This window comes from Ambystoma mexicanum, chromosome 2p (assembly GCF_040938575.1).
Source record: "Ambystoma mexicanum isolate Mex_15411 chromosome 2p, UKY_AmexF1_1, whole genome shotgun sequence".
NCBI lineage: Eukaryota > Metazoa > Chordata > Amphibia > Caudata > Ambystomatidae > Ambystoma > Ambystoma mexicanum.
Window position 1 is genome coordinate 1,468,970,403 of NC_090923.1, and position 27,802 is coordinate 1,468,998,204.

General features: G+C 47.4%; 1 protein-coding gene across 2 annotated transcripts in view; it reads right to left on the reverse strand.

The window, feature by feature from the left end:
- Positions 1 to 27,802, reverse strand: part of LOC138567630 (zinc finger imprinted 3-like) — a 379,970-nt gene that overhangs the window by 292,956 nt on the left and 59,212 nt on the right. For both annotated transcript variants that reach the window (XM_069646059.1, XM_069646060.1), the window contains 3 exons: positions 25,978 to 26,070; positions 24,308 to 24,400; positions 23,534 to 23,632 (listed from right to left, as the gene is read on the reverse strand). In XM_069646059.1, the coding sequence (XP_069502160.1) occupies positions 23,534 to 23,632; positions 24,308 to 24,400; positions 25,978 to 26,070 (285 nt within the window). The remainder of the gene's footprint in view (positions 1 to 23,533; positions 23,633 to 24,307; positions 24,401 to 25,977; positions 26,071 to 27,802) is intronic.

Sequence of the window (27,802 nt, forward strand, 5' to 3'; positions counted from 1 at the left end):
AAGACATTTGTATGCAATTTCCACCAAGCAATTCTTGTTTCTAGGGTTTAGCTTCCCTTCCCCTGAACTGTTTCAAGAAAAAGTAAGAATGCTCTGTTTTATCAAGATACAATGAAGGTAACAACAATGTCTCTTTTCCACCAATATACTCCCCAAGATGGCAAAGCAAAATGTTCTATCGTACAGTATGACTTATATTGAAGAAGAGTCTTTCACAGTCTTTCGGATGGCAGAGCAAATATAATTTCTGTAACACAAGTTGCAGTATATGGAAACAAAGTATTTGATGGTTCTTAAGATGGTAAAGTAAAATGTTCAACTTTCAACAAAAGACTTAATAGAACAAAAACTCCTTTTCAACTCAAGCTTGAATTTCCTGGTGTACTCCCCTGCCAGGAATGAACTGAAACTCTGGATATCCTAGTGTACTCTCCTGCCAGGAATAGCCCCCTCCTGGCTCACACAGATCCCGTGGTGTACTCTCCTGCCATGTATCCTTTCCAAAAGGTTTCCTACCTGATGCTCTTATCAGGTTTCTCTACAACATTCATATTTCTCTTAAATAGCACACAATTGTACTTCCTCAGTCATATAACTTTGTTGACTTCAGTTATGGCTTGCACCAATTTCCCCCATACTAGCATCACCTATATGAGGGTTTGTTCAAGCTCCTTCACCCTTCTTAAAATGTCTCTTGGTTCTTGGCAATGCTTGTTCCAGGTTTCCCCCAACTGACATCTCATGTCAGGAGAATTTTACAACTCTCGCCTCTTTATTTATCCTTCAATGTGTTTTGGCTTAAGGCAATGCTGGTTTCAGGTGTCCCCCGACTGATATCTCATGCCAAGGAAAATATCCCATATCTGCCCTCTTGCTCTCTCTTTGTAATGTCTATTTGGTCGGTATTCAAAACCTTCCTTTACTGGTCTGTGTGCCTGTCAGAACGCCCCTGGGCTGCCACTCTCACTGGGCCAACGCACTGGTATCTCGTGGTGTCTCAGACCTGTGTCACGGTACTGCGATACAGCGATGCTTCGGGAATGGCTTCCGTGGCCTGTCAGACCCTCTCTCAGTTTCTTTGGCAGCCTTTCAATTCCTTGCTGGTAAGTATGCTGCCTTTCGGTTTGACAGCCCCACTGGCAACCTCTCTGCAGCTGCCAGTGGCTTTGCGGTACTTGTCAGTAGCCTGTCAGCCTACTCCGAGTCTCCCGCCACTCTGGTCCATCAGAGTGACAAGAGGAAGTCTGTGAATGCCGCTCTCCATCAGCTGGGCTTCTTCCCAGGCTTCTGCCTCTCTCCGCTTCCCGCTTCACATACTCTGCAGCGTGTTCCAGCATCTCTTTCACCTTTTTTCCCCCTCAGGTGATGCATGGCTTTTAATGTCCAGTTCAGTATAATCATTGGAAAACAACTAGACCGCACATTCTTCGTGGCCACACTGTTGGTCCTCATTGATTCCTTACTCCTCTTCTTCATCCCAGTACCTAAGGATTTCTGGGAACTGGAGTCCAAAGGATCATTACAGTGTTTTAAGCTCATTTCTATCACCATAGTAATCACCATATTCATCAGTTGTGAAATATGTTTTCAATGGGTTATGCATATGGAAAGGATGAATAAAGTTCTGTATAAGATGTTTAACAGAAGTGGATTTTAAGATCTTACAATTAAAAGGTTTTGAAGAATGACAACAAGCCATTAGAAACTCTGGGATTATCCACAGTCAAGGGAAGCATACTGTGTCTCTCCTGTCGGAGCCATCACCTCTACCCGACAGCCATCTCCTCTCATGTGATCCACCCTCAGAATACCACCCACAGGGTCAGGATCAGGTAGCGGCTGCTTTCCCCAGCGACATAGGAGGAGACAGGCTGGGGATTAGTTATGTCTCTGCAGGATTCATCACACTGGTGACTGTGGCACCCTGTTGTCTGGAGGGGAGCCACAACATTTTCACCACTGTGGCTCAGGCTCACTGATTTATTTATTTATTGTGCATTTGTAAGGCGATTTATAACAAGTAAATTGTGTTTCAAAGCGGCCACAGGGCAACAGGGAGGGAACATGGGAGTATAATTAAATATAACACTCTAAAATACAGGCGGACCTACTAGGCCTTGTGACCATTCAGAGCGTGCAAGTGCAGAGAGAGAAAATAGGTGGGGGAGTAGGGGGTAGGTGCTAGGTGTATCAAGTGGGGAGTGCTAGGGAATGAGCAGCTGTAAGTGCCTAGGTGGAGTGGTATATCACCAATAAATAGGTAAGTGCAAGCCTGTGGTGGCACAGGCCAGTGGTGCCCAGGCAAAGTGCTGGGAGGGGCAGAGGCTGTAGGCGATTGGGTGTGGGAGGACTGGACCCAGGAGGACACATAAGGGCCATGGTCACTCCCAGCACTCCCATGGGAAGTGGAGCGCCCACCATCACTGCTGCCTCCCAGCGCCTGGGTGATAGGGACACACAGATAAGCAGGGGTTGCTGGCAAGGGCCTGGTTAATTATTTAAAAAGTAAGGAAAGGTGTATTGATGTGTCCACCTACACCTGTATCCCCCTAAGTGTGTTATATCCACCCCTGCTACACCATAAACATACCCGGAGTAGGGGGATGTCCCCCTCATCTCCCAATGCCACCTACAGTGTTTCCCATGGTAGTTCTCTTCCTCATTCTCGCTTCTCACATATACTTTTGTTATCAGTGTTCCTCCATTTCTATAGTGTAATGGAGGAAGATGTGTTCTGCCCCTTCCTTCCTCTGTGTCTGAGTGAGAATATCCAAATGCATGAGCATGATGTGAAATGGAATATTATACCTGAACCTTGTGCAAGTGTTCCAGCAGCGACAGTTACACCTGGAGCTGCTGGAGAGTGGATGAGCTGTAGGATGTCTCTTTCATGTTGCCTGTAACTGAACCCTAGAAACAGAAACCGGTACCAAACGTACTCGAATAAACCTACCTTGTTTCAACCTGCAACTAGGTCATGTGTCTTCTCAGGCCCTTGACCTTCATTTCAGATGCTCCCCTGATTTACAGCAGGTTGTCAGCAGCAGCAGAGCAGAGTCAATCTCATAAGCCAAGCGGACCAGGGTGCCTGGCCAGGGACAGATGGATGTGGCGATTTGACCAAGCAATGTGCCAGGAATCTTAAGCTTCTTAACTTAGATACTTAACGCAAAGGTGTCAGACAGCCAGTTAGATCACAGGTATTTGAAGCATTTCTCAGCGAGAGAATTCAGATATGGAAATCACTCTTTTTCAACACTTTGGAGTGCAGATCTCCTTCATCTGAGAAAACACTCACACTTTACACCCACTGCCATTCCACATGTATGCTCGTAATAGGCAGTGGAGAATTTTGCTGCTATATACAGAGACACACATCTACTTGTTTAACAGCTTTCACCACCATCTTTGATACAGTTATGTCGTTAGTAGCGGTTTTGCCAATGTGCATGTCCAAGTTATTGGGTGTCACCCCAAAATATCAAATGTCTGGCACTATTGCCTTGCCGCACAAGCTGATACTTCCAGGTTTATCTTTCCCCATTAATGTACTGCTTTCTGTAGATTCCATCAAAGGTAGTCATGGTCAAGTCATAAGGGAAGCCAAGGAAGGCTTCCACCAAGCCTGCATAGCCACCAATTAGAACACATTCTTTAGCAGCTCCAGGTCATTCCTAGCACGCCTATCCTGTTGCCACTCAAAGAAGAGTGCTCCATTTATCCCTCTGTCTGTCCGTATCTATAGGTTACTCTGCCTGTCCTTCTTTATCTCTGTCCATCTCTGTGTTGTTCTCTGCCTCCCAATCTTTGCCTTTCTCCTGGTCTCCAATAACTGCCTATATCTAGTGACTATATTTTTGTTTGTCACTGTGCACGTCTTTGTGGGGGTTTGCCTGTCTTTTTATGTCTGTCAGTGCTTTCCTTTGACCACTTATATCTGTCAGTGTGAAGGAGAAGACTGGCTTCTTTGTGAAGCCAAGAGATTGAGGGCCGTAACTCCAATATTAAATGGTGCTGCAGTTCCACTGTTACTCTACCACGATGACTTAGCTCTTCTTGTAAGAATTAAAGCAGCCCTTATGAATCTATTGGATAAGTCTTAGGTATTTTACAAGTATATGGGGCTTCTGATTGGTGGTAAAGTAGACTGTTGGTGCCAATATTTTTCCAATACTGGTGTTTTTGAATGAAAAGACAGCCTCAATGTTACCCCTGTTTTGATTATCTAGATATTAGCTTTAGCATGAAAGAGAGATGGGTTGAACATGTGGCAAAAAGTATCCAATTCAGCGGATTCAACATTTTATTTGGAGGGTATGATGCAACGACTACAGTTAAAGCATGTTGTGCTAAAACATTGACAGAAGCCCTGTAAGGAGCAGAGTTGTGGGATTGTTTTCCAACATCTATGCACTAGTGCTCCGACTGCTCCAGATACGTTTTTGAAGTCGGAGTATTTTTAGGGCATTAAAACATGAGTCCGGTCCAAAATGGGAGTATTTTATAAATGAGTAAAAATATGTTCAACTGTAAAATAGAAAGAGAAATATTTCTTTGCACCAAGTTATGCCTGCACATTAAAAGATATATTAGCGCTCTTCTATAATTATAGTTGTTTCTTCCTGTAGTACTTCATGAACTAATTGCGAATCCGAAAATATCAATTCGCAAAATCCTGCTGTGCGGTGATCACATAATCACGATAGCCGGCATCCTGCATACCCTACCCCTGGCCCCTACTTACATTTTTGGCAGCACACACAGAAGTGTGCCACCGACTTTCCTCTGTCCCTGCGGCATCATTTCCCTCCCAGTAATGTGGGTCAGAGCTGACGCTGCAGGGTCCCCTTCTCTGTTTTCTTCTTTTTTTTTCTTTACTGTCCCCCGCTCGCAATGGCATGGAAGCGGAGGACAGCCCCACAACTCCCGAAGCCCATAATCACGTACATGGGGAGCGGGCGACACCCCTGCTCCCCGTGTTCGTCCTTATGGGCTTTGATTTTTTTGTTGAAAGCCGAATTATTGTCAGGGAATACCGGTCCAAACACATCCATTGATCTGTTTGAGTGAAAGCAGGTGCACAAGCTCCAATGTGTCCATTTCCCATTTTTTCATTGGGAGTATTTTTACTCCCTATTTGTATTTTTGGTGAGTATTTACCGATTTTTAGGGAGTAAAAGTGGCCGATACACCCCTTATCTGAAGGGCAGAGTGCTTCTGTGAAACAGCTTTTCATGAAAACTCCTTTATCTAACCCAGTGTACCATACAGCTTTCATGCCAGTACTATATGAACTCATTCTCACATCAATTGCCCAGCTGGCTGGTTTAAGACTATTGTTGTTTTGATCTACTAATAGACCAAAGAGGACGCATTCATAGATCCCATAACTCATCATGAAGTGCTCCGACATGTCTGGTTTACCTTCTGTGGAAAAACACTCAAAAGGAGCAGGCACTTTTTGAGAGAATCCTTAGACTTTATCTAAAGCTAAAAAGGAAACCCCAAGAAATACGTATTCTGCTCACATGGAGGGATCCAATGTAGAGAAGGACTAGACTAGCACTGAAGTTATGGCTTATTTGGAAACTGAACATGCACATGGCTGTGAACCTTACTTGGATAGGCTCAACCCAGCTTATTTAAGTGCTATTCATGACAAATGTAGGCTAGATGCCCTTCCTTTCTTTGTTCAAACAATGAGATGGGAGCTGTTCATGCCTGTTCCAGTTCTTTCTGTTGCGTTCCATCCACTGAATCCTTTGTACTCTGTATACCAGGTTTGAAGACCCAGACTGACACCTGTACTGAAATCATTGGGAGCAAGAACCTCGCATTATATTTCAGCTAGCCCAGAGTTTTGCCAGTTTGTGATTGTCAAGGTTTTCTCAGAGACTCAATTCTACAATTTTTACAAAATAACTAATGGCACAAAGTGAATGAGCAACTAACAGACTCAGAGAGAGACAAGGGCTTGCTACTAGAAGAACAATGTGTGCAAGCCTTAGCATCCCCACAACTAGAGCCATAGGAAAGAGATCAATACTCATAGCGTCCAAATTCAGATGCATATATAAAATCTATTTTACACCAGCAAGGCTGAAAACAAAGACAAAAGATTAGATGACAAGAACTGTAAAAACAAACTGGAAGGTGATGGCAGCTGGCACGAAGTGTAGATATGTGACAGATAAAAACAAATGTGGGATGGCGTGTGCAGTAGATCAAGGAAAAAACAAGAGCAACACAGGACAGCTCCAGGTGTGAGTAGTATGAGAGGCAAGAGAGGGATACAGAGAGCACTAACAAATGATAATGCTTAAGGTCACTACAGGAAGGGATATGAGGAACATATGAGAAACATAGTAATAGCCTTTTGATGTAAAAAGGAACTGAAAAGCAAGGCAGAGATAAAGGAGGTGGAAGGCATTTTGCCAACAGAAAATACAGTATATTTAGCAAGGGAAAAATGGGAATAATTTTGCAATATGGATAGTATGGGCAGGAGAATCTAAAAGGGGAGGAAATAAGAGGAAGACACAGTCTAATAGGGGGAGGGAAAAGACGTTTACGGCAGTTAAAGGAAGTCATTGTTTGAAGTACTTTATTTCGAAAAATTATTTTGTCCATAAAAATGCACACAAGGACACACGACACTTGACCAGCATTAATAATAAAAATAAGAATACAATACAAGGTCTATGTGCTTATTACTCTACGAGAGAGGAATAACAAAGTAAAGGCTGCCACATAAGAATTTTGATGAAAAAACGTATCTTCCGTAAAGTTTTAATGCATGGCAAAGTATTCAAAAAATGTACATGATGTTGGAGTTATACCATAGAAACACTTGAGGTAAAAACATGACAGTAATTTCATTCAGAGATAATCTATGCTTTAGTGCTATGCAGAGAAATAGTAATAACGTCCACGACACCACTTTACAGTTAGCTAAGAGAATAAACTGCATAGCTGTTTCACACTGAACAATCTTCATATTGCGTAAAATAACATTCAGGGTAGTTTTCCTGATATTGCGGTAGGCCGGACAAAGCAAATAAAAATGCATAAAATCTTCATTGGGTGCATTAAATGGAAAGCAACTGAGGTCGCTCTCTCTGGTATGGTTAACTGAAAGACATTTTCGCATTACTCCTCTCAAAGGTAAAAGATTGAAACGCGCTCTTGTGATAAGGGTACGATCATGCTTGAGAAGAGACCAGGTTAAATATTCTGAGATTTTATCTATAATAAAAACAAAATGTGTGCGATTGGCTGGTTTAAGAAGTTCTTTGCATTCCCTGTCTGCACAGACTTGCAGATTTAGGTAACGGGTTTTCTGGGGTATTGGGGAAGGATCAAAATACAATTTCGGGGTGAACACCATGAAATCAATAAGGAATTGGCTTCTGAGACAACAATATGTCTTACAATACAGTGAGTGAAGGTCGCCTTTTGGTTTACCCAGGTCCAGAGCCACAATATAACTGGTTCTTTCACTAAATCATCAGACAAGTACTCCATTCCTAATTCTTTATGAAAAGCAAAAGGGTGGTGGCGAGATTGGAAATGTGTTTCATTTTATGTAACACTATGAACAAATGCTTACAGGGTAATTCATGGAATAAATGTGCGCCGAAAAGGGGAGCGCAAGCGTGAAAATCGCAGCGCACGCGCGCTAAAGCCGCGCATTCAGCCGTTCGTCGATTCATGGAATGCGCTGCGCGTGTAAACCCTGGGATGTGCGGAAAATCCGTGGGTGGCGCACACGGGCGCACATGTCACTAAACGCTGTGTGCGACGCGCCTAGCGAAAACGCGCAACGTGTAGCGCACACAAGAAAAGGGGGCGGAACACAGAGCGTAACACGCGGAATGGGGAACAACGCGTGAAAATGAGGCCGTTACGGGGGACGTACCGCAGGTAAATGCTCGCAACGCCCACATGTGCGCTAACAATACGTACTCTTGGGATCGAACAGGGGAAACTCATGCACCAAAAAAGACGCGCTAATCCGGAAACACATACGCCAGCAGGAAGCAGGCGTAAGCGGGCCCGCGCAGCATAAAAGTGCACGCAAACAACAAACAAGCTCATACGCTACGATCAATATACCGTTCCTCGCAGCAGTGGTCGTGGGACACCGCAGGAGGAGGAGGATAGCCAGGCCACGCATTTTTTTACCCAGGACGAGCCTTTTTGGCCAGCTTTTTTGGTATGCCTGATGACAAGGTCTATGGGAGGTACAGGTTTCCACCACTAATAATCCTAGAGGGAGTGGAAGGATATGATATGATTGTTTATTTATATAGCGCCTATACACAATGTGTTTCAAAGCACTTCAAGGAAAGGGAGGGAACGAGGGAAAATACAACCACATTCTTACAGGCCATGAACAGTAAGGATGTGAAATTAACTATCATACTCTGCCTGACGACATTTCAGATAGTGCAAGAGCTAAGACATAGATAAGGAAGGGAGGGGGGAAGGAAAATTAAACAGACAGGCGACTACCGTACTAGGCCTGACGACATTTCTGGTAGAGCCAGAGAAAAACAAAAGGTGAGGGAGAGGGGTGCAGAAAGGGAGGGGAGGAACAAAACAAGCGACTATCATACTAGGCCTGACGACATTTCAGATAGTGCTGGAGGGGTTGTGGGGAGGATAAAAACAGTAATGGGAGGGTGGAGGAAACAGACGAGGTTGCTATCATATTAGGTCCAGGAACAATTCTGATAGAGTAAGTGCATAGAAGAAAGTAAGGGGAGGAGATAGGAAAAGGGAGAAGGGAAAGGAGGAGAGAAAAGAGAGTACGCAGTCAAAAAGAGTGGAGAAGCAAGAGTGGAGAGCGAATACAATTGCAGTAATCAGTAGTACCACATAATGTTGCAAGCCACGCTTGCAACATTATGTGACCTCACATCACCCACCCTGTGCTCCCAAGCACTGAGCCCCTTGGAAAAGGTGCTCAATGTACTGCACTTCTTGGCTCCTGGGTCATTTCAGCGGACAAGTGCCATTGTTGGGGGTGTCTCACAGGCCACGCAGTCACGCTGCCTGCACCAGGTGTTGGCGAACATGACTGAACGCCCCTCAGTCCGCAGGTACATATACATGCCCAGAACATCTGCAGAAAGGCAGGCCGTTGTCCAGGACTTTTACAGGGTAGCACTCTTCCCCAAAGTGCTAGGTGCCATTGATTGCACCCATGTGGGTCGACGTCCTCCCAGGGCCACTGAGGACATCTATTGAAACCGCAAGCACTGGCATTCCATCAACATGCAGGTTGTATGTGATGCCAAGGGAATCATCACCTCAGTATATGCTAACTATCCGGGGTCCAGCCATGATAGTTTCATATTCTGAATGTCACCCCTAAACCGGGACCTGGAAGCTGGGAGGCATGGCGACACATGGCTAATTGGTGAGTACAAATGCCTCTGCACATGCATGCATGTCAGACACTGAGAAATGGGAAAACCCAACTAATGACAACCATTATCACCTTCCCAGGGGACAGTGCCTACCCTCTGAGCACCTACATGATGACATCAATACGGAACCCCACCACACCACCCGAGGTAAGATACAACACAGCCCATATTGCAACCCGGGGCATAGTGGAGCGCACATTCGGAGTGCTCAAGTCACGCTTTCGCTCCCTTGACCGCTCTGGTGGGCAGCTGCTATATGCGCCCCCAGTAGTGTGCAGGATCATAGTGGCAGCATGTGTCCTGCACAACGTTGCAACCCGGCGGGGCGTGCCGGTGGACATGGTGGTGCCCCCACATCCCCAACCACATGCACGTCCGCTGCGCATGGGAGGTGAAAGGGCACGTGGTGAGGCAGCCCGTACCCAGCTTGTGGCAAAATTCTTCACCTAAAATCCCACCCCTACGGAGTGCACACAGGCCTGGCACATACCAGCTGACAATGATGATAACAAAGGGACAGTCAACTGTCACAACCATACCACCCTGAGATTGTTTACCTGGAAGTGCTACATTGTGTGCATCCCTAGCAACTTAAACACACCCAATGTTGTGTCAGTAAAAGGAACACATTCATGCAGCATGAAGGACTACACCCTTGCAAAATACTACAACCAAATAGTGGCATGTCACCTAACCCCTCCCTAACCCCATCTCAGCTACCTAACACACCATGGCATGGCATGCTATGTGAAAACAACCAAATGAACGCACTGTCCCAAATGGAAACATGCCAGAGACAATTTCCTCTCACTAATGAAAATGAAACAGCAAACATGAACAAATACTTACCAGCAAGACAAAACATTAGTACAGGATCCAACAGTGGCAAATGCGGCAGTGTACTGCATACAACATGAACTGCATCTGCAATGGAGACGGGCTTGTTAAGACATGAAGAAGCTACATGTATTCATGCAAAAAGCCCTGTATGTAATACAATATACAAATCAACCATGTAGTGGAGAAATCAACACCAATCCCCACTAGGGATGTATACACAGTTTGGACTACAGACTGCCCACACAACTTATGGGAGCCCAATGCCTCTGTGTAAGTTAGTGTCACTTGGTCAAACCCTTTTCGAGCCCATGGAAAGGGGAAGCAGGAGGGGCGTGTGTGTCAGGAACCCAAGTTCCTAACCCAAACACAGGACAAGCCTGCATGTGCCCAGCTGGAATACACAGTGGATGCCTACGGGAGCCACACAAAGCAACACACTGTAACATGAATTTGCAATCTCAAAGAAAATGGTTATCAACAAAAGAAGTAAATGCAAATTAAATGAAGAAAAATAAAAATAAAAAGGAAATGAAAAGTAAACAAAATAATTAAAATAAACTAAAAATCAGAATACAATTTAAATAAAAAAATTAAATGAAAAATAAAAAATGAAATTAAATATGAAATGAAAATAATTAATAGAAAAAAGAAGAAGAAAAAAAGAGAATCAAAAAATTAAATTCTAATTCTGATTTGCAATTCGGAATGAAATATGAAAAAACCAAAAGAAAAATATAATAAGAAATACTGTAAAAAAATAAATAAAAAATCTAAATCAAAACTGCCCATGTGTGGATCAGGGGGTAGCACAAGGCAGGGAGGAGGCACAGGGTGCACCCCAACACCCACATGCGTGGATGTTGAGAAAAAAAAAACCTCCATTGGCTCATGGCCTGCACGGCTACCCTATAGTGGGAGAACTGCCATTGCTGTCATCACCCTCTGGTGGTACATTAGAAGGTGGACGTGATATGGGAGGCAGACCACGCAAAGCCCTGGCATGCTCCTCCATGGCAGCAAGCATGCGGGTCTGAAAGGTTTGGTTCTGCAGGATGATGGTACGGAGATCCCCATGCAGCACCTCACAGGTAACACGGATTTCTGCCTGCAAGGCCTCGCGTGATGCCCAGGTCTCCTCACAGGTTGCCTGGAGCTCAGCTGAGAGTGTGCGTGTTAGCTGCTCCAGCTGTTGTTCTGACCTTGTACTCTGGGACACCTCAAGTGCACCCAGAGTATCTCTGAGGGACCTGTGTTCTAACCTCAGGGCATCCCTGTGGGCCTGTGACTCTGCAGATATAGCTGTGCGCATAGTCTCCAGTCCAGCCTGTCGGTCCCTGTTGGACGCCAACATGTCCTCCCTGTGTGAGCGGCACATGGACTCTGTTGCCTGCTGCTGGAGCTCCACCTGGCTTTCAGGGGGGAGAATGGAAGTGGCCACCCTATCCACGGCCTGAGCCATCATTTCACACGATGCCCCCTGTTGAGCTGCAATAGTATACATGGAGTTCTAACACTTCTCCCACATAGTATTGCCTGGTGGCGCACAGCCACCGCGTTGGCGGGCACCACACCTGTTTGGGGCAAGGTGATGCGCACCTTGCTGTGCTGGCACTGCCTGAGGCTGCAGGACTGAATTCCTCCTTTGATCTTCTGGCCCAGGAACAGTAGCAAATATAGTGGAGTGTGACCATGCATCCGTAACCGCCACAGGCAGACTTTCCAACACTGAATGGCCTCTACCCCCAGTGCAGGAGGGTTGGACAGAACAGCATCCCTGTCAGAAACACTCACCTGTGATGGGACATTTGTCTCAATGTCAGATTCAGCACCTGAGGCATAGAGGTCTTCGGAAGTGTACCCAGAGACACCCATGGGCAGGATGGTCTGTAGGAGTAATGGATTTTCACCCACCAGGACCCCACTTCCTCCACTGGTGCCTGGTTGGGGCTGTGAGTACTCCTGCCCCTGCGCCATCTCCTCCTCCTCCTCAACATCATCTAGTGCCTCATCACCTGCAAAAACATAAAAGGAAAGTAATGAAGACAGGCATGAGCAGCAGAGCCCACACACATAGGCATCACGATGTACACATCGAATACATAAATGACACATGTCACACATGACAATAACTCTAGCATGCATGCACTGGCAATGAAGTGGAAGGGGAGCTGAAAAGCAGACACTGAGGACTCCAAGATGGAAAAGCAACACATGTGCTGCATGCTGCATAGCACCTGCATCACACGTTAGACTGTGAGTGGCATGGGCAATCCACATACATGACACATGCCAGCACACAGATGGCACGTAGCATAGCCATGGCAGATTTGACAAGGACACCCAGATGGTAGCAAATCAGTACTGTCACCCATCCATGTGAGATGAACATCATGAAATAGAACATGCAAAAGAGTGTGACAAAACACGCATGTGCCACACGCTGCAACAAAGCCAGTGTTCACTAATACAGTGATGGCAGGCACATGGATACATCAATGGTTGGTCACTTGGACATGACAGAAGACAATTGTCATGTTGAACATTCAAACAGGGCCCCAAAGTGATTGTGTGCAGGGCATGTGTAGGTGCACAATACTCAATCAGCCTGATTGATGAAATCATTCCCATAATAAGTAAACAAATGTGGGGCATTGTGGGGTGAAATGTATGTCTGAGGTATGTTGAATTTGGGGCAGAACGGCACACAAATGTGTGTTAATCATGCAAAGGATTCCATCAATCAGGCAGAATGAACAGGAAAACAGTCTGAACAATGTTGTGGCATGATGGCAGTTGAAGGGCAAGTGCAGTAATCAGGTGCAAATTGTTAACTGCGGTCAGAAGGGATACTGTAAAACGCAAACCCAAGGCCGGGGGATGGTTTAGAGGCACCACATGGTTGACCCATAGCAGTCATGACTACACAGCCTCACCTGGCACTCAATCAGAACACATCACCCAAGCAACATACACATGGTTTGCACACACATGCATGCCCACTCACCGGACATTGCCTCAAGATCTGGTAGGTCTCCCACGCCTTGGATCTGATCCTCTGTGATGAAGCCTTCAGTGATTGACTCATGTTCTGTGAGTACTTCCTCCTCTGGTGGCGACCCACTGCCAGTCACCAGAGTAGAGGCATGATTGGAAGCCAGCTTGTTTTTTGCTCTGCGTTTGAGGTCATTCCACCGCTTAGAGCAATCATGAGCTGTGCGCCTCACAAATCCAAGGAAACTAATCTGGTCCGCGATGCACTGCCAGTGGGCCCTACGTTGGGCAGTTGTAGTCTTGCACCCTGCAGTCACCAGCATTTCGCGGCCATGGGCCAACACGTAGCCCACAAGTGCGTCTAGTTCCACATCATTGAAACTCCGCTTCCTTGATGTGCCGGAGAGGGGAGCCGTGTCCTGGGTCCCAGCCTGTACCGCAAGAGCACTCTTCTTCCTCTTGAGAGGTGTTGCGGAGCCTAAGTGGCTTACGCCGCTCTGGTCGGTAGTGGCTGAAGCGCAGGAGGACTGGGCACTGGAAGTAGCCAAAGGCACGATGACCAAAGGTCGCACTGCAGGCATTGGCTGCTGGGTGATGTTGGCAGGACCAACCTTGGTGTGATGGTCTTGGACCAACACTGTCCCGGCTGGGTGACTCGGAGCTGGGGTGGATTGAGCTGCAGCTGCCCCTGCAGCCTCCTCACCCTGGCTACTTGGGGCAGCAGATGACATTGCTGCCCCAGATCCACGTGGCCTGGTGACAGCAACTTTCACCGCCACACGTGGCTTTGACTTCCTGACACGGAAGTCGGCCTGTGAGTCATCCGGGGCCAGTTCGGTCAACAATATGGGCCGGGTTAACAAGGCCTGAGCTGGGATGGTGTCAGCTGCATCTCCCCGACCCATTGGGGGGGGGGCTAGGTGTCCCTGAATGGTCCTCCACACACTGGCCTCTTGGGCCACCCTGCACATCCTGGCCACGTCCCCTACCGCGGACACCTCTTGGGGGTCGGCCACCTTTGCCTCCCTTACCACTTGGTCGCCTCCCAACTATGGCACTGATGTTCTTGTGTGAATGGGAGATGCAGTAAACAATTGTCCTGGGCAATTGGGGTGAAGGGGGCAGGGTACTAGATGGAATACCTACCCTAGCGCTCTAGCAAGGCTGTCTCTGACTCCTGGGGGAAGATGAGGGTCAGGCAACGCTCAGGCACCCCGAAAACAAAATTAAAAAATTTAACGTGCACGTGACCCCTGGTAGCCCACGTGCGTGGAATGAAGAACCCACACTATGCTGTGGCACCCAGGAACACAAAAATAAGCGTACACGTGGTACACGCAGGCTCCACAGTACATACCGTCTGCCTGGAAAAAGAAGGTAAAAAATACACACGTGTGCACGTTGGCAACACCCCCGCCTAAAGAAGAACTGAACGCTGTCTGAGTATACAAGGAGTACGAACTGGAACCGTTGTGAAGTAATCGCGTATGAACCGACAAGAAGTACAAGAATCACCCGCTTGCTCTCCACAAAAAGCACGTACAAGAAAATGGCATCCTATGCGTACCTTTTAACCCAGCCCACACGTGCGACATCACTTACACGCGTACGCGCTAAGGGCCTTTCCTCCAATTACATGCAGTGACACCCAGACGTGCAGTTTTTCCACGTGTACAATCACTATGCACCTGTGTGGAAGGAAACGCCCGTGCGCGTTACATCACAGATGCGCTTACGCGCTAAGGGCCTTTCCTCAAATTACACACTGACATGCAGTTTTTTCACGTGCCAAATCTGTATCAAGCTGGCCACGCGACAACACACGGAAGACCACACTCCTGCCCAGAAGGCCATTTTCTTGCCCCCCAGAGTCCTGAGCCTGCTCCCACCTGCCATCTGCTGCTGCCTGCCTGCCTGCTGGCCACATGCCCTGCGATTTGGTGCTTGAACGTCAGCCATCTGCAGGGGTCCAGTTGCTGTGACCACCCCTGCTGGAACAGTAGACTCCCGACTGAAGTTCCATCGCTCCACAGCTCAGCACCAGGACCCAGATGCCCACCCACACCTGCCTCAGGGGTTGCCATGTCGGGGCAAACACCATCAGAGACCACTGGCAACCCCCAGCCAGAGAGGCAGAGGACTACCAGCTTCAGTGCCGCAGAAGTTGGTATCCTGGTGGAGCAAGTCCTGGTGCATTATGATGCCCTCTTCGGAAGAGCACGCACCGACAATGAAGGACGGAAGAGGATCTGGAAGGACATCGTGGCTGTCATCAACGTGGAGGGGGTGGCAGCCCGCAACATACAACACGTCCGGAAGCGCTGGGAGGACTTCAGGTCTAGGACCCTCAGCAAGGCCCGGCACCTCTTGGAGGCAGAGGATGCAGAGGGGTGCTGGGTCTGCCTTTGCGACAACCAGGTGAGGGTCCTGGAACGTATAAACCCAGCGCTCCACCTCCAGGTCCTTGAGAGGCACACCCGTCTGGAGTTGCGCAGTAAGTGTCCATGTGTACTGATTGGACGCAGTGCATGTTGAGGTTTGCCAGGAGTGTGCAGCTTGGACACATGTCTGGAAAGGGCCATGTATGGTTGTGTATGTGCAGGGACATGAGCCTGCCGCATGTGAGTCCAGTCATGTGTGAGGCACATCAATGGTGTATGTGTTGAAATGCATGATGCACTAATGCATGTGGGGATGCACACATGTTAGCATTTCTGTGTATGTACTGTGTTATGGTTGGGGTGTGACACGTGGATGCTGGTTCAACCTTCACGTACGTGCACAGTGTACATGTGTGTGTGTGTGTGTATTTGACATGTGTTGGACAGTGATACACCATGGATGCATGTGACACTGACATGTAGGAGGCTGATTGGCAGATGTGACATAGTTGCTGATGATTTCACTGTGACAAGTGGTGGAGATGGACAGATGCATGTATATCTGGTGGCGTGTGTGCATGTGTTCGGCACTCCCCGTGTTGCATGTGACGTCAGGCTAACCTTCAAATGCTCATGCTGTTGTACGTGTATGGATGGTGCTGCCTGCTGCAACATTCCTGTTAATTTGTGCATGTGTGTGGGTTCAAATGATGTGTGTTGGGGAGTGTGATGCCATCTGTGAAGTTTGACACTGCCACTCATGTACAACTGTCATGTGTGTATCAGACCATTGTACAGTGCCCTGATGCCTGTGTTCTGTCTCTCCCTGTCTGCAGCGTCAACTGATGAAGAGGGCGGAGGCGGTGCTGTGTAGCACAGCAGCAGGGATCCCACGCCCGGCCGGAGACGCAATGCCCAGCTTCCCTCCTGGGTTGTCATCTCTTCGGGGAGTGAGGATTCTGGTGCCGCGCGCACGGCCGCAGCTGCCGAGGGTAGGTCCAAGAGGCAGAGGTCGGAGGTGGACTCCTCGGCATCAGAAGGGCCAGCTGAGACCCTACAGGGGCCTATGGAGGAAGATGGCATGGAGTCATCCAGGTTGGTGGGGGGTTTGGTTGAGGAGGAGGCCGTGGAAGGCTCACGCACGGGGCCTGGAGGGAGGCATTCGACTGGTGCTAGTGGTGCAGTCCAGGGACAGGAGGCAGCACAGGCCGCCGCTGAGGTGCCTGTGTGTAATCCTGACCCCGATCCTGTGACTGTATCATCCCGCACCAGCAGGGATGCCTTTGTCCAGACCCGTTTTCAGGGAGGGGATGCGCGAACAACAACTGGCCTTCCTCTCCCTGCGGACGTGGCTATCCGTGACCGGGTTGAGCCTGTCCTGGCTAGGGTGGCGCTGCATCAACGTGGCATTCTGGATGACGTGCAAGGTTCTCGTCTGGACAATGCATGTCATTTTGAATGCCTCATTGACCGTGTCGACCTACTAGGACGGGTCAGCAGTGCTGGGTTCCTCTGTGTGCTGGAACTTCTATTGACCCCCTCCTCAGCTGAACCCCGTATGTGCCAGTCATCCTCCGTGCCATCTTCCTGCCCACGTATAACCTGGGCACCCTGTGAAGCTGGCCCTGACCCAGCGGCCAGGCTGGTGGAGGACATATCCCTGCCACAGTTGGGAGTTGGAGGTCCAGCAGGGGTGGCCACCCCAACAACTGGACCCCAGCAGGAGGAGGACGTGCAGGCATCGACAGGCAGGGCACATGCACGGCAGCAGCAGGCTCAAGGTGGGAGCAATGATGGCTCGGGGCCATCAACATCACAGGGGCAGGCATCGGCCGGAGGGCAGGAGGACCCTGGATTGTGTGTGTCTTCCGTGTGGCAGCGGTTGGGCTGGCAAATTGATGCAGAGCGGCGTATCGGCGGCAGGCGGAAGAGGCACGGCTCACTATGGTCAGGGCGGAGAACTCCATGCGCCGGGCGTTGAGACAGGCTGAGAGGCAACTCGCAGGGAGTTGGAGGAGGCCATGGCTGCATCCCTGCGAGACCTCGGGGCCAGGGAAGAGGCCCGCCTCAAGGGCGTTGAAGAGGAGTTCGATGATGCCCTGGCCCGGGACATCAACAAGTGAGCCGTTGGACTTGCCCTCCGCCTTTGTACATAGCTCTTTAGGGTTAGGTTTCATTTGTTTTTTCTTTATTTTGGAGTTCATGGACTTTGCTCCACTTTATGTACATAGTTATTTTTTTGGGATTTTTGGTAGGTTTCCTTTCGTTTGGGCATCATGGACCCTTTGGACTTTCACTGTATATAGTTCCACACTTGTACATACTTTAGTTATTTTGTCAACCCATGGATCAATGTTTTTTTAAAAAAATGTCATGTACTTTATTTGTACATTTGAAATGGATAAATTCCGTTTTTTCCTCTTGTGGATTTTTGGTTTACATTGGATTTCTTTTTATTTTGGATTTCATCATTTCTTCATTTACAAGTTTGATGTTTCATGATGTTTTTTCTTTGCGTATTTTAATACAAATCATATTTCTTCATTATTGATGTGTACTCTCATTGGTTTTGTGCATGTCTCAATGAGCATTGCCTCAGTCATGTGTTGCCACTGTGTGGCTCTGTTGTACTTTTATGCATGGCCATGGTCGTTCATTTGAGACTCTCATGGAATGGGTACTTTGGGAGTGGGTGCACTGGATGGTTGCGTGCTTGTACTGGGGGACCGGGGGATTTGTGTGGGCATTAGGCCCATGGGTCTCTTTTGTTAGAACATGTGTTTGGTGGGCCACGTATCGGGGCCTGCTGGCAGGTGCCTGTCAATGGTGGGTGGGTGGGGCACACGAGTTGGGGCTTGCTGGCAGGTGCCCGTCAATATGTGGACATGAGTCGGGGCCTATTGGCAGATGCCCGTCAATGGTGGGTGGGTTTGCTCGGCGGACATGAGTCGGGGCCTGCTGGCAGGTGCGCGTCAATGGTGGGTGGGGGACATGAATCTGAGCCTGCTGGCAGGTGCCCGTCAATGGTGGGTGGGTGGGGGACATGAGTCGGGGCCTGCTGGCAGGTGCCCGTCAATGGTGGGTGGCTGGGGGACATGAGTCGGGGCCTGCTGGCAGGTGCCTGTCAATGGTGGGTGGGGGACATGAGTCGGGGCCTGCTGGCAGGTGCCCCTCAATGGTGGGTAGGTGGGTTGGGGGACATGATTCAGGGCCTGCTGGCAGGTGCCCGTCAATGGTGGGTGGCTGGGGGACATGAGTCGGGGCCTGCTGGCAGGTTCCCGTCAATGGTGGGTGGGTGACATGAGTGGGGGCCTGCGGGCAGGTGCCCGTCAATGGTGGGTGGGTCAGTGGGTGGGGAAATGAGTCGGGGCTCACAAGTGCGCTCACAAGTGCATGGTGCCATGTGGGCTGCCTGCAGGGCATGGTCAGGGGTGTAGGGTAGTCCCCTGTGGTGTGGGCTGCCTGCAGGGCATGGTCAGGGGTGTAGGGTAGTTCCCTGTGGTGTGGGCTGCCTGCACGGCATGGGGAAGGGGGAAAGGGCACACCCAGGAGGGGCCACAATGCCAAATCGCGTGTAAAACTCCCCGCGCACCCTCAAAATACACGTACCCCGCTCTCGCCAGGACTATCGTGTGTGAAACTTCCCTCGCACACCCGAAATACACGTACCCCGCTCTTGCCAGGACTATCACATGTGAAACTTCCCACGCACCCCCGAAATACACGTACCCCGCTCGCCCAAGGCCTATCGCGTGTGAAACTTCCCGCGCACCCCCAAAATACACATACCCCACTCGCCCATGCCTATCGCGTGTGAAACTTCCCGCGCACCCCCGAAATACACATACCCAGCTCTCGGCAGGACTATCGCATGTGAAACTTCCCGCGCACCCCCGAAATACATGTACCCCACTCGCCCAAGGCCTATCTCGTCAGAAACTTTCCATGCACCCACGAAATACACGTACCCCGCTCGCCCAAGGCCTATCTCGTGTGAAACTTCCTGTGCACCCCCGAAATACACGTACCCCGCTCGCCCAAGGCCTATCGTGTGTGAAACTTCCCGTGCACCCCCGAAATATACATACCCCGCTCGCGCCAGGCCTATCGCGTGTGAACATCCCTGCGTACCCCCGGAATACACGTACCCCGCTCTCGCTAGGACTATCGCGTGTGAAACTTCCCACGTACCCCCAGAATACACGTACCCCGCTCGCACAAGGCCTGTCGCGTGTGAAACTCCCTGCGTAACCCCGGAATACATGCAGGCACCCCATCCACCCTGGGCATGCCCGACAGGCAGCCCACTCACCCTCCCCATGCCCCGCAGGCAGGCCATCCACCCTGGGCATGCACCACAGGCAGCCCACACCACAGGGGATACTTTTTCTATGTAATTTACCTGGCACGAGCGGGGTACGCAAGTACATTTTCACGCGTTTTGGCTGCCGTGAGCAGGGTACGTGTAGAATTTTCATGCAATTACAGTGTAGCAGCCCTGTAAACTGGTCCAGGATTAGCGCGGCCCTTTGCACCACATTGGGGATTTCAATGGCTTTTCCTTGCGCAAAGGGCGTTCTTGGGGGCGTAACTGGTGCTGCGGGATGTCCGCTGCACCAGCGCTCAGAATGGCTTGGAAAATCCATGAATATGCGGTGCGCCAGAATGCTGTTTAGCGCACGCTGGCGCACGCTCCCTCTCTGCGCTGCTCAGGTGCGGTGCCTCTGCTCTGAAATCTATGAATTACACCCTTAATGTCTTGCACATGAAAAACAAGTCGCCATGTAAATCACATTCCATCATTTGCATTCAATCAGAAAACATATTGTTTTTACAAAACAGCATTTATAAACACGCTGCCGTCTGAGTGCTTTGTTTCACAATACTGAAACAAAGCACAATCCCGACTAAACCCGCCCCAAAGAGAGTCTCAAAATGGGATACCCAGTCCGCCGCCCCCACATGGTCGGGGGCGGCGGACTGGGTTCAGACTAGGCTAGGTAATGGCACAGTAATACAAAGAGAACCCTGCAAAGGTGTAAAGCGCAAATTCAGAGAAGAATTCTACAAGTTTTACTTGTTCACTGTTGCCATTGTGATGGGTTATGTAAAGAAGGCATGTATCAAACAGTAAGACGGACAAAAGTGATCACAGTTCAAGGGTGTTTATTGAACTTCAATTGGGTTTGTAAAATGCCCATCTAATCCTAAATCTAAAGATGGGAGCAAGCTACGACCATCAAATAATAATAACTCCGTCCTGGTCGAATCTGTCAAAATAAAAGGGCCTATACTAATAAACCTATTGCCAATCATTAATTCTAAATACATATAGTGTGGGAAAAAATGTTATGCAAAAGAAAAGTGTTCAAGAAATGTTATGTCAGGATATTCAAGCCGCCAGCTTCCCTTCCCCAAGTTTTCAGCACGGGACAAGGCGGCACACTCGAGCTTAGCACACTCGCTGGCTTCTCTAGCACGAGGATGCAGTTCAAAACTTCAACATCAGGGCCTCCTGTGCCAAGGTCTCTTTGCCATTCAAAGTCTCTTATTTCAGAGGGCCCGCTGCAACACGCAAAAACATTAAAGTTCCTTTCTTCTCAGGATTTGGAATTACACAACTTCTCGGGTGATTTACTGTTCACCCTGGGTCCCCCTCTGCCGGGCTCAGATCCACTTTAAACACAAAACCTTCAATTGGTCTTCCTCTGCCGGGCTCAGACCGAATTCATGTACTTTTCCAAACCTTCTCTACTTCATCAAAATTGAGGACTTTCGACTGTGTGCAGGATTTTGCTTGACCCGTCGCAGGACCACTTCGATTCACATTTATTCGTTCTCTTTCAATTGGTCTCCGTCTGCCGGGCTCGGACCAAATTGAACTACTTTTGTCACTTCTCAGCTGGATACCTTGCAGAGACCTTCTAGTGAGCAACCATTCAGTGCCGGACCACTCTGTCAAAGGTATTGTAGCTTGCTTTGAAGTTCAATCACTCATCAACAGTTCAACTTCACTTGCTTCTCTTATCACACGCGTTTTAACAATGTTCGTTCCTGCGCTCGCCATACAATGCTGCGGCTTGCAAGCTTGGCTTCAACATAGACCGGTGTTGTATCGGTCTCCCCAACTCACTAGCTGTTTTGACTTCACTGAAGCTGCTTTGTTCTTGGAGCTAAGGACGGTACCATGGCAGCTGGTGATTCTCCCCGCCTCGATTATTGGCGCGGGAGGGCCCAGGGTATCTCCGACACACAATGCAGGATTCTTCAGTCTGGGTTCCGGGTCTCACGCTTTCTATTCTCGAGGTCTCTGGGAAGTAACAATTCCTTGTCAAAAAGGTCAAGGGAATTTCCCTCCTTGCGATCCCATTTGGTTTTGCCATCTTTCCTCTCTTGCTCAGCTGCCGTCTCGAAACTGCTGTTTCCTCATGTGCTTTGCCTCGCTCAGAGTTTGCTCTCCTGCTCCGCTTTTTATCCGTGTGGTGAAGTGTAAGGGAAGTCAGGTGTGTGTGATGGTCAGTAATTGCCTGTCCTCGCCTGACCATTGTATTAGGACATGTCAGGTACACTGCTCGGGTGCTAGTCTGTTTTTCATAGCGGACTGTGCTTGAGAAAGTGTTTGTGTTGTAAAAGGCGGTGGGGGGGTAGAGTTCCTAAATATCCTACCTGGTGGGATGGGGTAAAGGTGTTACAAGGAAGAGGATACCGCGTCTCACCATTCGTTGTCCCACTCCCACTCCCCAAAGACCCCTCACCGAGGTGATCCTCCCGCACTGGTCCACCCCCAGGAACTGGATCCAAAAGCAATGGCCGTGTCCTGACCACATGGATGACAGATCCCGGGGACTAGTGGGTAAGACACCTTCTGGCTACTCACAGTAAGCAGTAAGAGTCAGACATAGAGGCATATTTTGATTGCTATAAACTTTCATTTGAGAAAAAGGGGTTGGAGGAAAACCTACCTTTCCCTATAGCTATGAGGGGTTTCCCTGCCTTAACCAAAATAACTAGTGTCCAGGTCAGGATGTCCAAATGTAAAAGTCCTCTCTCCTGTGTCCAAAACCTAAGCTGAGCCTCGCATTCTAAACTAGGCATAAAGTAAATGGGTAAATGTTCTTTTGGCTGCCTGTACTTTGCAAGTTCAACTTAAAGTTCCAGAATGGTGCAAAAAGAAAACAAACAACCAATGTTCCACAATGATATGAAAGTTTTTCTCTTCCCCAAGAATTCCACAGTTCCTTTATAACACACAGGCTCAAGATATTAACAGGTTTTCACTTCCTACTACTGGTTTTCCAATGTTGCCACAAAGTAAATAAATACCTTTTCCTCTTGTTAAAAGGCTAGCTGTGTCAAGATATAGCTTCTCCTCTCTTGACAATCACACGTTTCAATGCAGCAGTTTATATTGCTCCCAAAACCAAGAGATTGTTCCTTCTCTCTCAAAGAACAGAACTTCCTCTCTCTTGTTTACAGACTTCACAAGGTCAAGAGATTGCTTCTCCTCTCTTGACGGAATGCAGGTTTGTGCTGGAAGTAGAAGACTATTATAAGTCCTTTCAAAGGGAGGGTCATTATGTATTCTTCCATGGTGAACCGCCTCTACCTTCCTGAGGTTCATCTCCCCCCCATCCCCTCCCCATCCCCCATGTAGTCCTCCCATAGATATCCACCCCAGGGTTGTAGTCAGGTAGCTTCTGCCCTTCCCTGGCCACATGGCGAAATACTTTCCCCAGGGAGTCAGTGACGACTTTGTCAGATTCATCGCAACAGTGAGGTAGGAATTTGTTCAGTTTATGGTGTTTCCGTAAATAGTGGATTAAAGTTACTCTGGTAAACATGTAATTCAGCTTATTCCTTGCAGGTAAAAAAAAACGATTAACTCACTTGTGGGGCTGCTGATGCTTTCTTTTCTTTCAGTGTCCTGATGGTTAATGCAGTAGGTCTCATCCTCTGCTTTAATGGGGAAGGAAATAACCTCATCCCCTGTTATAAAAATAAAGAATTACATGTAACATACAAGCATATTATTGCAGGGGGATATCATGTTATGAAAACACACAGTGAGGTAAGAGGCAGTCACCTTCTAGTCTTATCATCTGGCCTGCCAATGGACTTGGGGGATTTTATCACAACTGCAATTTTTCAAAGGACTTATTAAGGGCCTGCACAGTATTGTGAGTAAGCACATGTATATCCACACATCTCAATATAAACTATCAGGAGGGAGGGAAACCCTCATCACCCAGTTATAATATGGTAATGTAATAAAGTACCTTTTTAATTACTACACATGATGTAACTAATATCTTGTGACCATGTACATTTTATCAAAGGACCTTATAGACAGTTAGTCAATTCACTGTCTATGCCAAGGAACTCATGGAATTGGAATAGTAAGCAAATAGGATGCTGCTTTGTATAGTTTCCAAGCAAAGAGAAATGGGTAAATCACAGTCAGTGCAACAATTAACACACAGACATTGCAACTCTCTGATATGAAACGAGTTCTCCAACTGTCCGTTCCCAAGAAATACAAATATTCAGCAGACTTTAACAAACTGGAAGGATAGCACTATCTGCTCTGTGGCATTGGAAGCAGCATGTGAGGGTCTCTCCCCACACAGCACTGGAAGAACTCAGAAGGCATTTTTAACTCACCTGAGCTGGGATCTGTTCTGCTTTCTTTGACTTCTGCACCAGCATTATTAAAGAAACCTGGAACTGGATTTTCTTCTTCTTTCCGCAAAGAAACTAGAGCATAAAGAAAACCATGTAGAACATATTAACAACTACTGTGTTTTATAAGGGTGCAGAAGAGGGATTCTGACACAAATGTATGTTTGGGGCTATAGACCTGTACTGAACAATAAAGCAAAAGAAAACCTATTGTTCCCTATTCATAAGAGGGGTTTCCCTGCCTCAAATTAAGATCTAAGATGAATGTCAGGATGTCTGTTAAAGTACAGGTGTGCACTGTCCTGTGTCAAGAAAACCTTACTTCTGTCCATAACACTATAAACTAAGAAATAAAACAGTACCGTTCTGGTCCCAAGAGAATGGGCCTCATTACTAGTACGCGGTAGGGGGTTAACGGCACTGGTAAGGATTCCATTGCCGTTAACCCCCTACCGCCGCATTACGAGGTCCCTTAGCGGGTCCCACTAAGGCCGGCTGGTTTTATCAACGTTCTCCGTGACTCTACCATGCAGGAACCAAAAGCAAGTATAGAGGCTATGGGTGCGCAAGGAAAGGAATCAAAGGAAATCACAGAGGAAAATATAGAGGTAAACACTCTGAATTCTGTGATCGCCGAGACCTTTATGCGTGAGGGTGTAAAATGCGTGCAAGAGCACGTGAGCAAAAGTACTCATGCCTTGGGCAAAAGTAATTACTATATTGTGACTAAAATTACTGAGCAAAAACAGAATGATGGTGATCCCCAGCCGTGCTCATATCCATTGAGACATCATAGGACATGCATTCCCAAGACTATTTTTACTAATAGAAAACCTAACGATCCCAAAACAACATTTTACTTGAAATGTGACAGCAACAACTCCCCTCGTCCAAAATCGCGACAAATAGAATTCAAGGAGGAAGAAATGGCCATTCGTGAGCTAGTTGCTGCACTAACCGAATCACTCCAATGTGTTGGTACAAAACTCTTAGAAAAGTACTTAGCCCTGCTAGTGGCCGCAGTAATGATACTACTGAGGCCGCTAAAATTCCTCCTCCACAATTGATTAGATTCCCTTCTGAATTAAAAGCTGATGTCCTCCCTGTCTCTGGAAGCAGTGTTTTAGCAGCTTTTAGTGAATGTTCTCTGCCCGATTCATCAACAACTAGTGCGTCAACCATCGTACAGCCTACATTAACCACTAACTTATTGACACACAATGTTATGGAGCACAGTAGTATTTTTGTGGAAATACACAAGAATTATAGACAGCTATATCTTGTCTGTATACTTTTGTATCTCTCAGCCTACAACACAGGGGAATGCCAAGTGGGCAACAGATGGACTAGCAATTCAAAGATAATTATAGCAACGGAAATGCACCAATAAACATTTTTCAAACTTACATTTTCGAACTTAAAGGCAAATCAATGCAAGGTATAGAAAAGGTGCATTTTCAAAGTGTAATTTATGAGATCTAGTTTTCAAACTTTAGTGTTTCAAATTTTAATGTTTCACACTAAACATACAATCGTCACTGAATTCTGCTTGGTTGTACGTCTGCGAGTATGTATTCACTGTTTTAACATTGGCCTCGGCGCTGGTTTCACATTGCAGTCAATGTATTTCCCACTTTAGCAAAAATGCATACCGTGTATTGGCTCAGGATTCTGAATGCCCATGGAACACAGCTGTTGCTTTTCTTTATTGCTCAAGGTAAAAACTGTGGTGGCAATAAGAGGACCTGTCAAGGAAAGAAAACACAAATCAATATATAATCTTTCTGATGCTTGCACTGCAGCCCTGAATAAAATAATAGGAGTGTCAATGAAAAGGTTTAAAAGTTTAGCATCTACTGTGGACAAATACCTAAAGGTTGAGGTTCAGGAAAAGTTGCTGCCAGAGAACAGTGCATGAAGGGGTGTGCACATGGGCCTACAGCAGAGGTCTGCAACATGTGGCTCTGCAGATGTTTTAAACTATTTATTTATTTATTTAATTTATTACATTTGTATAGCGCACAGCAGTCCTTGGCCATCGAGGCGCTGTTACTTGAAGGGAACTTAGTTACAAGGAGCGGACACACGGGGAGCAGCTGTTATACACTAGGACTCCCATGAATCCTCACTCCCGACTATGTTGGCTCGTGCCAACATAGTCGGTGCTGTAGCACACAACATCTGGTGAGCCAGTGGTTGCAGACCCCCAGATCTAAATCGATGTATGCTTCGTGGAATGCACAGATGAGCATACAGAAATCAGTACATAGAGGTGTGCACCGGTGGGCCCAGGGGAACCAATGCATAATGGAGTGCACAGAAGGGGCAAGATAAATATGTGCATAGAGGAGCACATAAGTGGTCCTAAGAAAATCAGCGCTTGGAAGAACGTACAGAAGGGGGTAGGGGTATTAGTGCCGAAAGGAGAGCACAGGTGGACCAAGTGAAATCCATGCATGAAAGATGGGCACAGATGGGCATAACAAAAGCAAGGGGTGCACAACTAAGCCTAGTGAAACATTCAAAAAGCAGTTCAGTACTCAATATATCGAAAACATTGTCTCTATGAAAGAGGATTGTGGCGGATCAGAACGAGGACACAGAATCCTTGAGGACATTTTGACAATGCTTTTATTAAAGAATAAATGTAACGCGTAGCTGTCCCTATTTCTATGGGGTGTTCCCTACCTAATAAACTAACTAAGGTGCTCGTCAGTCGTCCGTGAATCTCCAAAAGGAAAACGTCCACAGTCCAAACTAAGCCTAACTGACCCTACCACTATTCAAACAACTAAAGAAAGGAGAATGACTACCTTCTCCTTAGCTTGCTTCCTGCAGGTTTCTTCTTCTCCTTTCTCATTAATATGATCATTTTTAGTAGTCTCTTGGGACTCCTTTAATCAAATAATTTAGTTCCTTCAGAACTGTATTACACTCCTTAACTTTCTCCAGGATTGGTTTATTGAACCTTAAACCACTACTTTGTTCATATAGGGCTGCTTTCTCTGTGTCCCATGGCAGTGATACCAAATCTCTGTAATTATCTCTCTTTATATCTTCTTCTCCTTTTCTTAGGTCACAGTATTCCCTCTCTTTAGCTTTTCTGTCTTGTGACAGACGTTTCAGTTTGCCCTTCTCCTCAGGCCTGGCTGTCAAATTCCTACTATGTCTTAAAGTTCCTATTACATTCGTATTAAACACTTTGCCATTCTCGCCAGCTGTTTGTCTCTTAAATTCAGTGTCTCTTTCAAGGTTGAATATATTATTATATTATATCAATGGGACGGGTATGAACAGTCCCATAACGAATACTCTAATTGTGTTCAGTGTTTCTTTCAAGGTTTATTATATTCAGGCTTCTCTTGTTATCATCATTCTATTTCTTATTCTCTCATACAGATCACTGGGATGAGTATGAATAGTCCTATAAAGATTCCCCTTAGACCTCCTGGGACTCCCGTTCTCCCCTTTACCTTG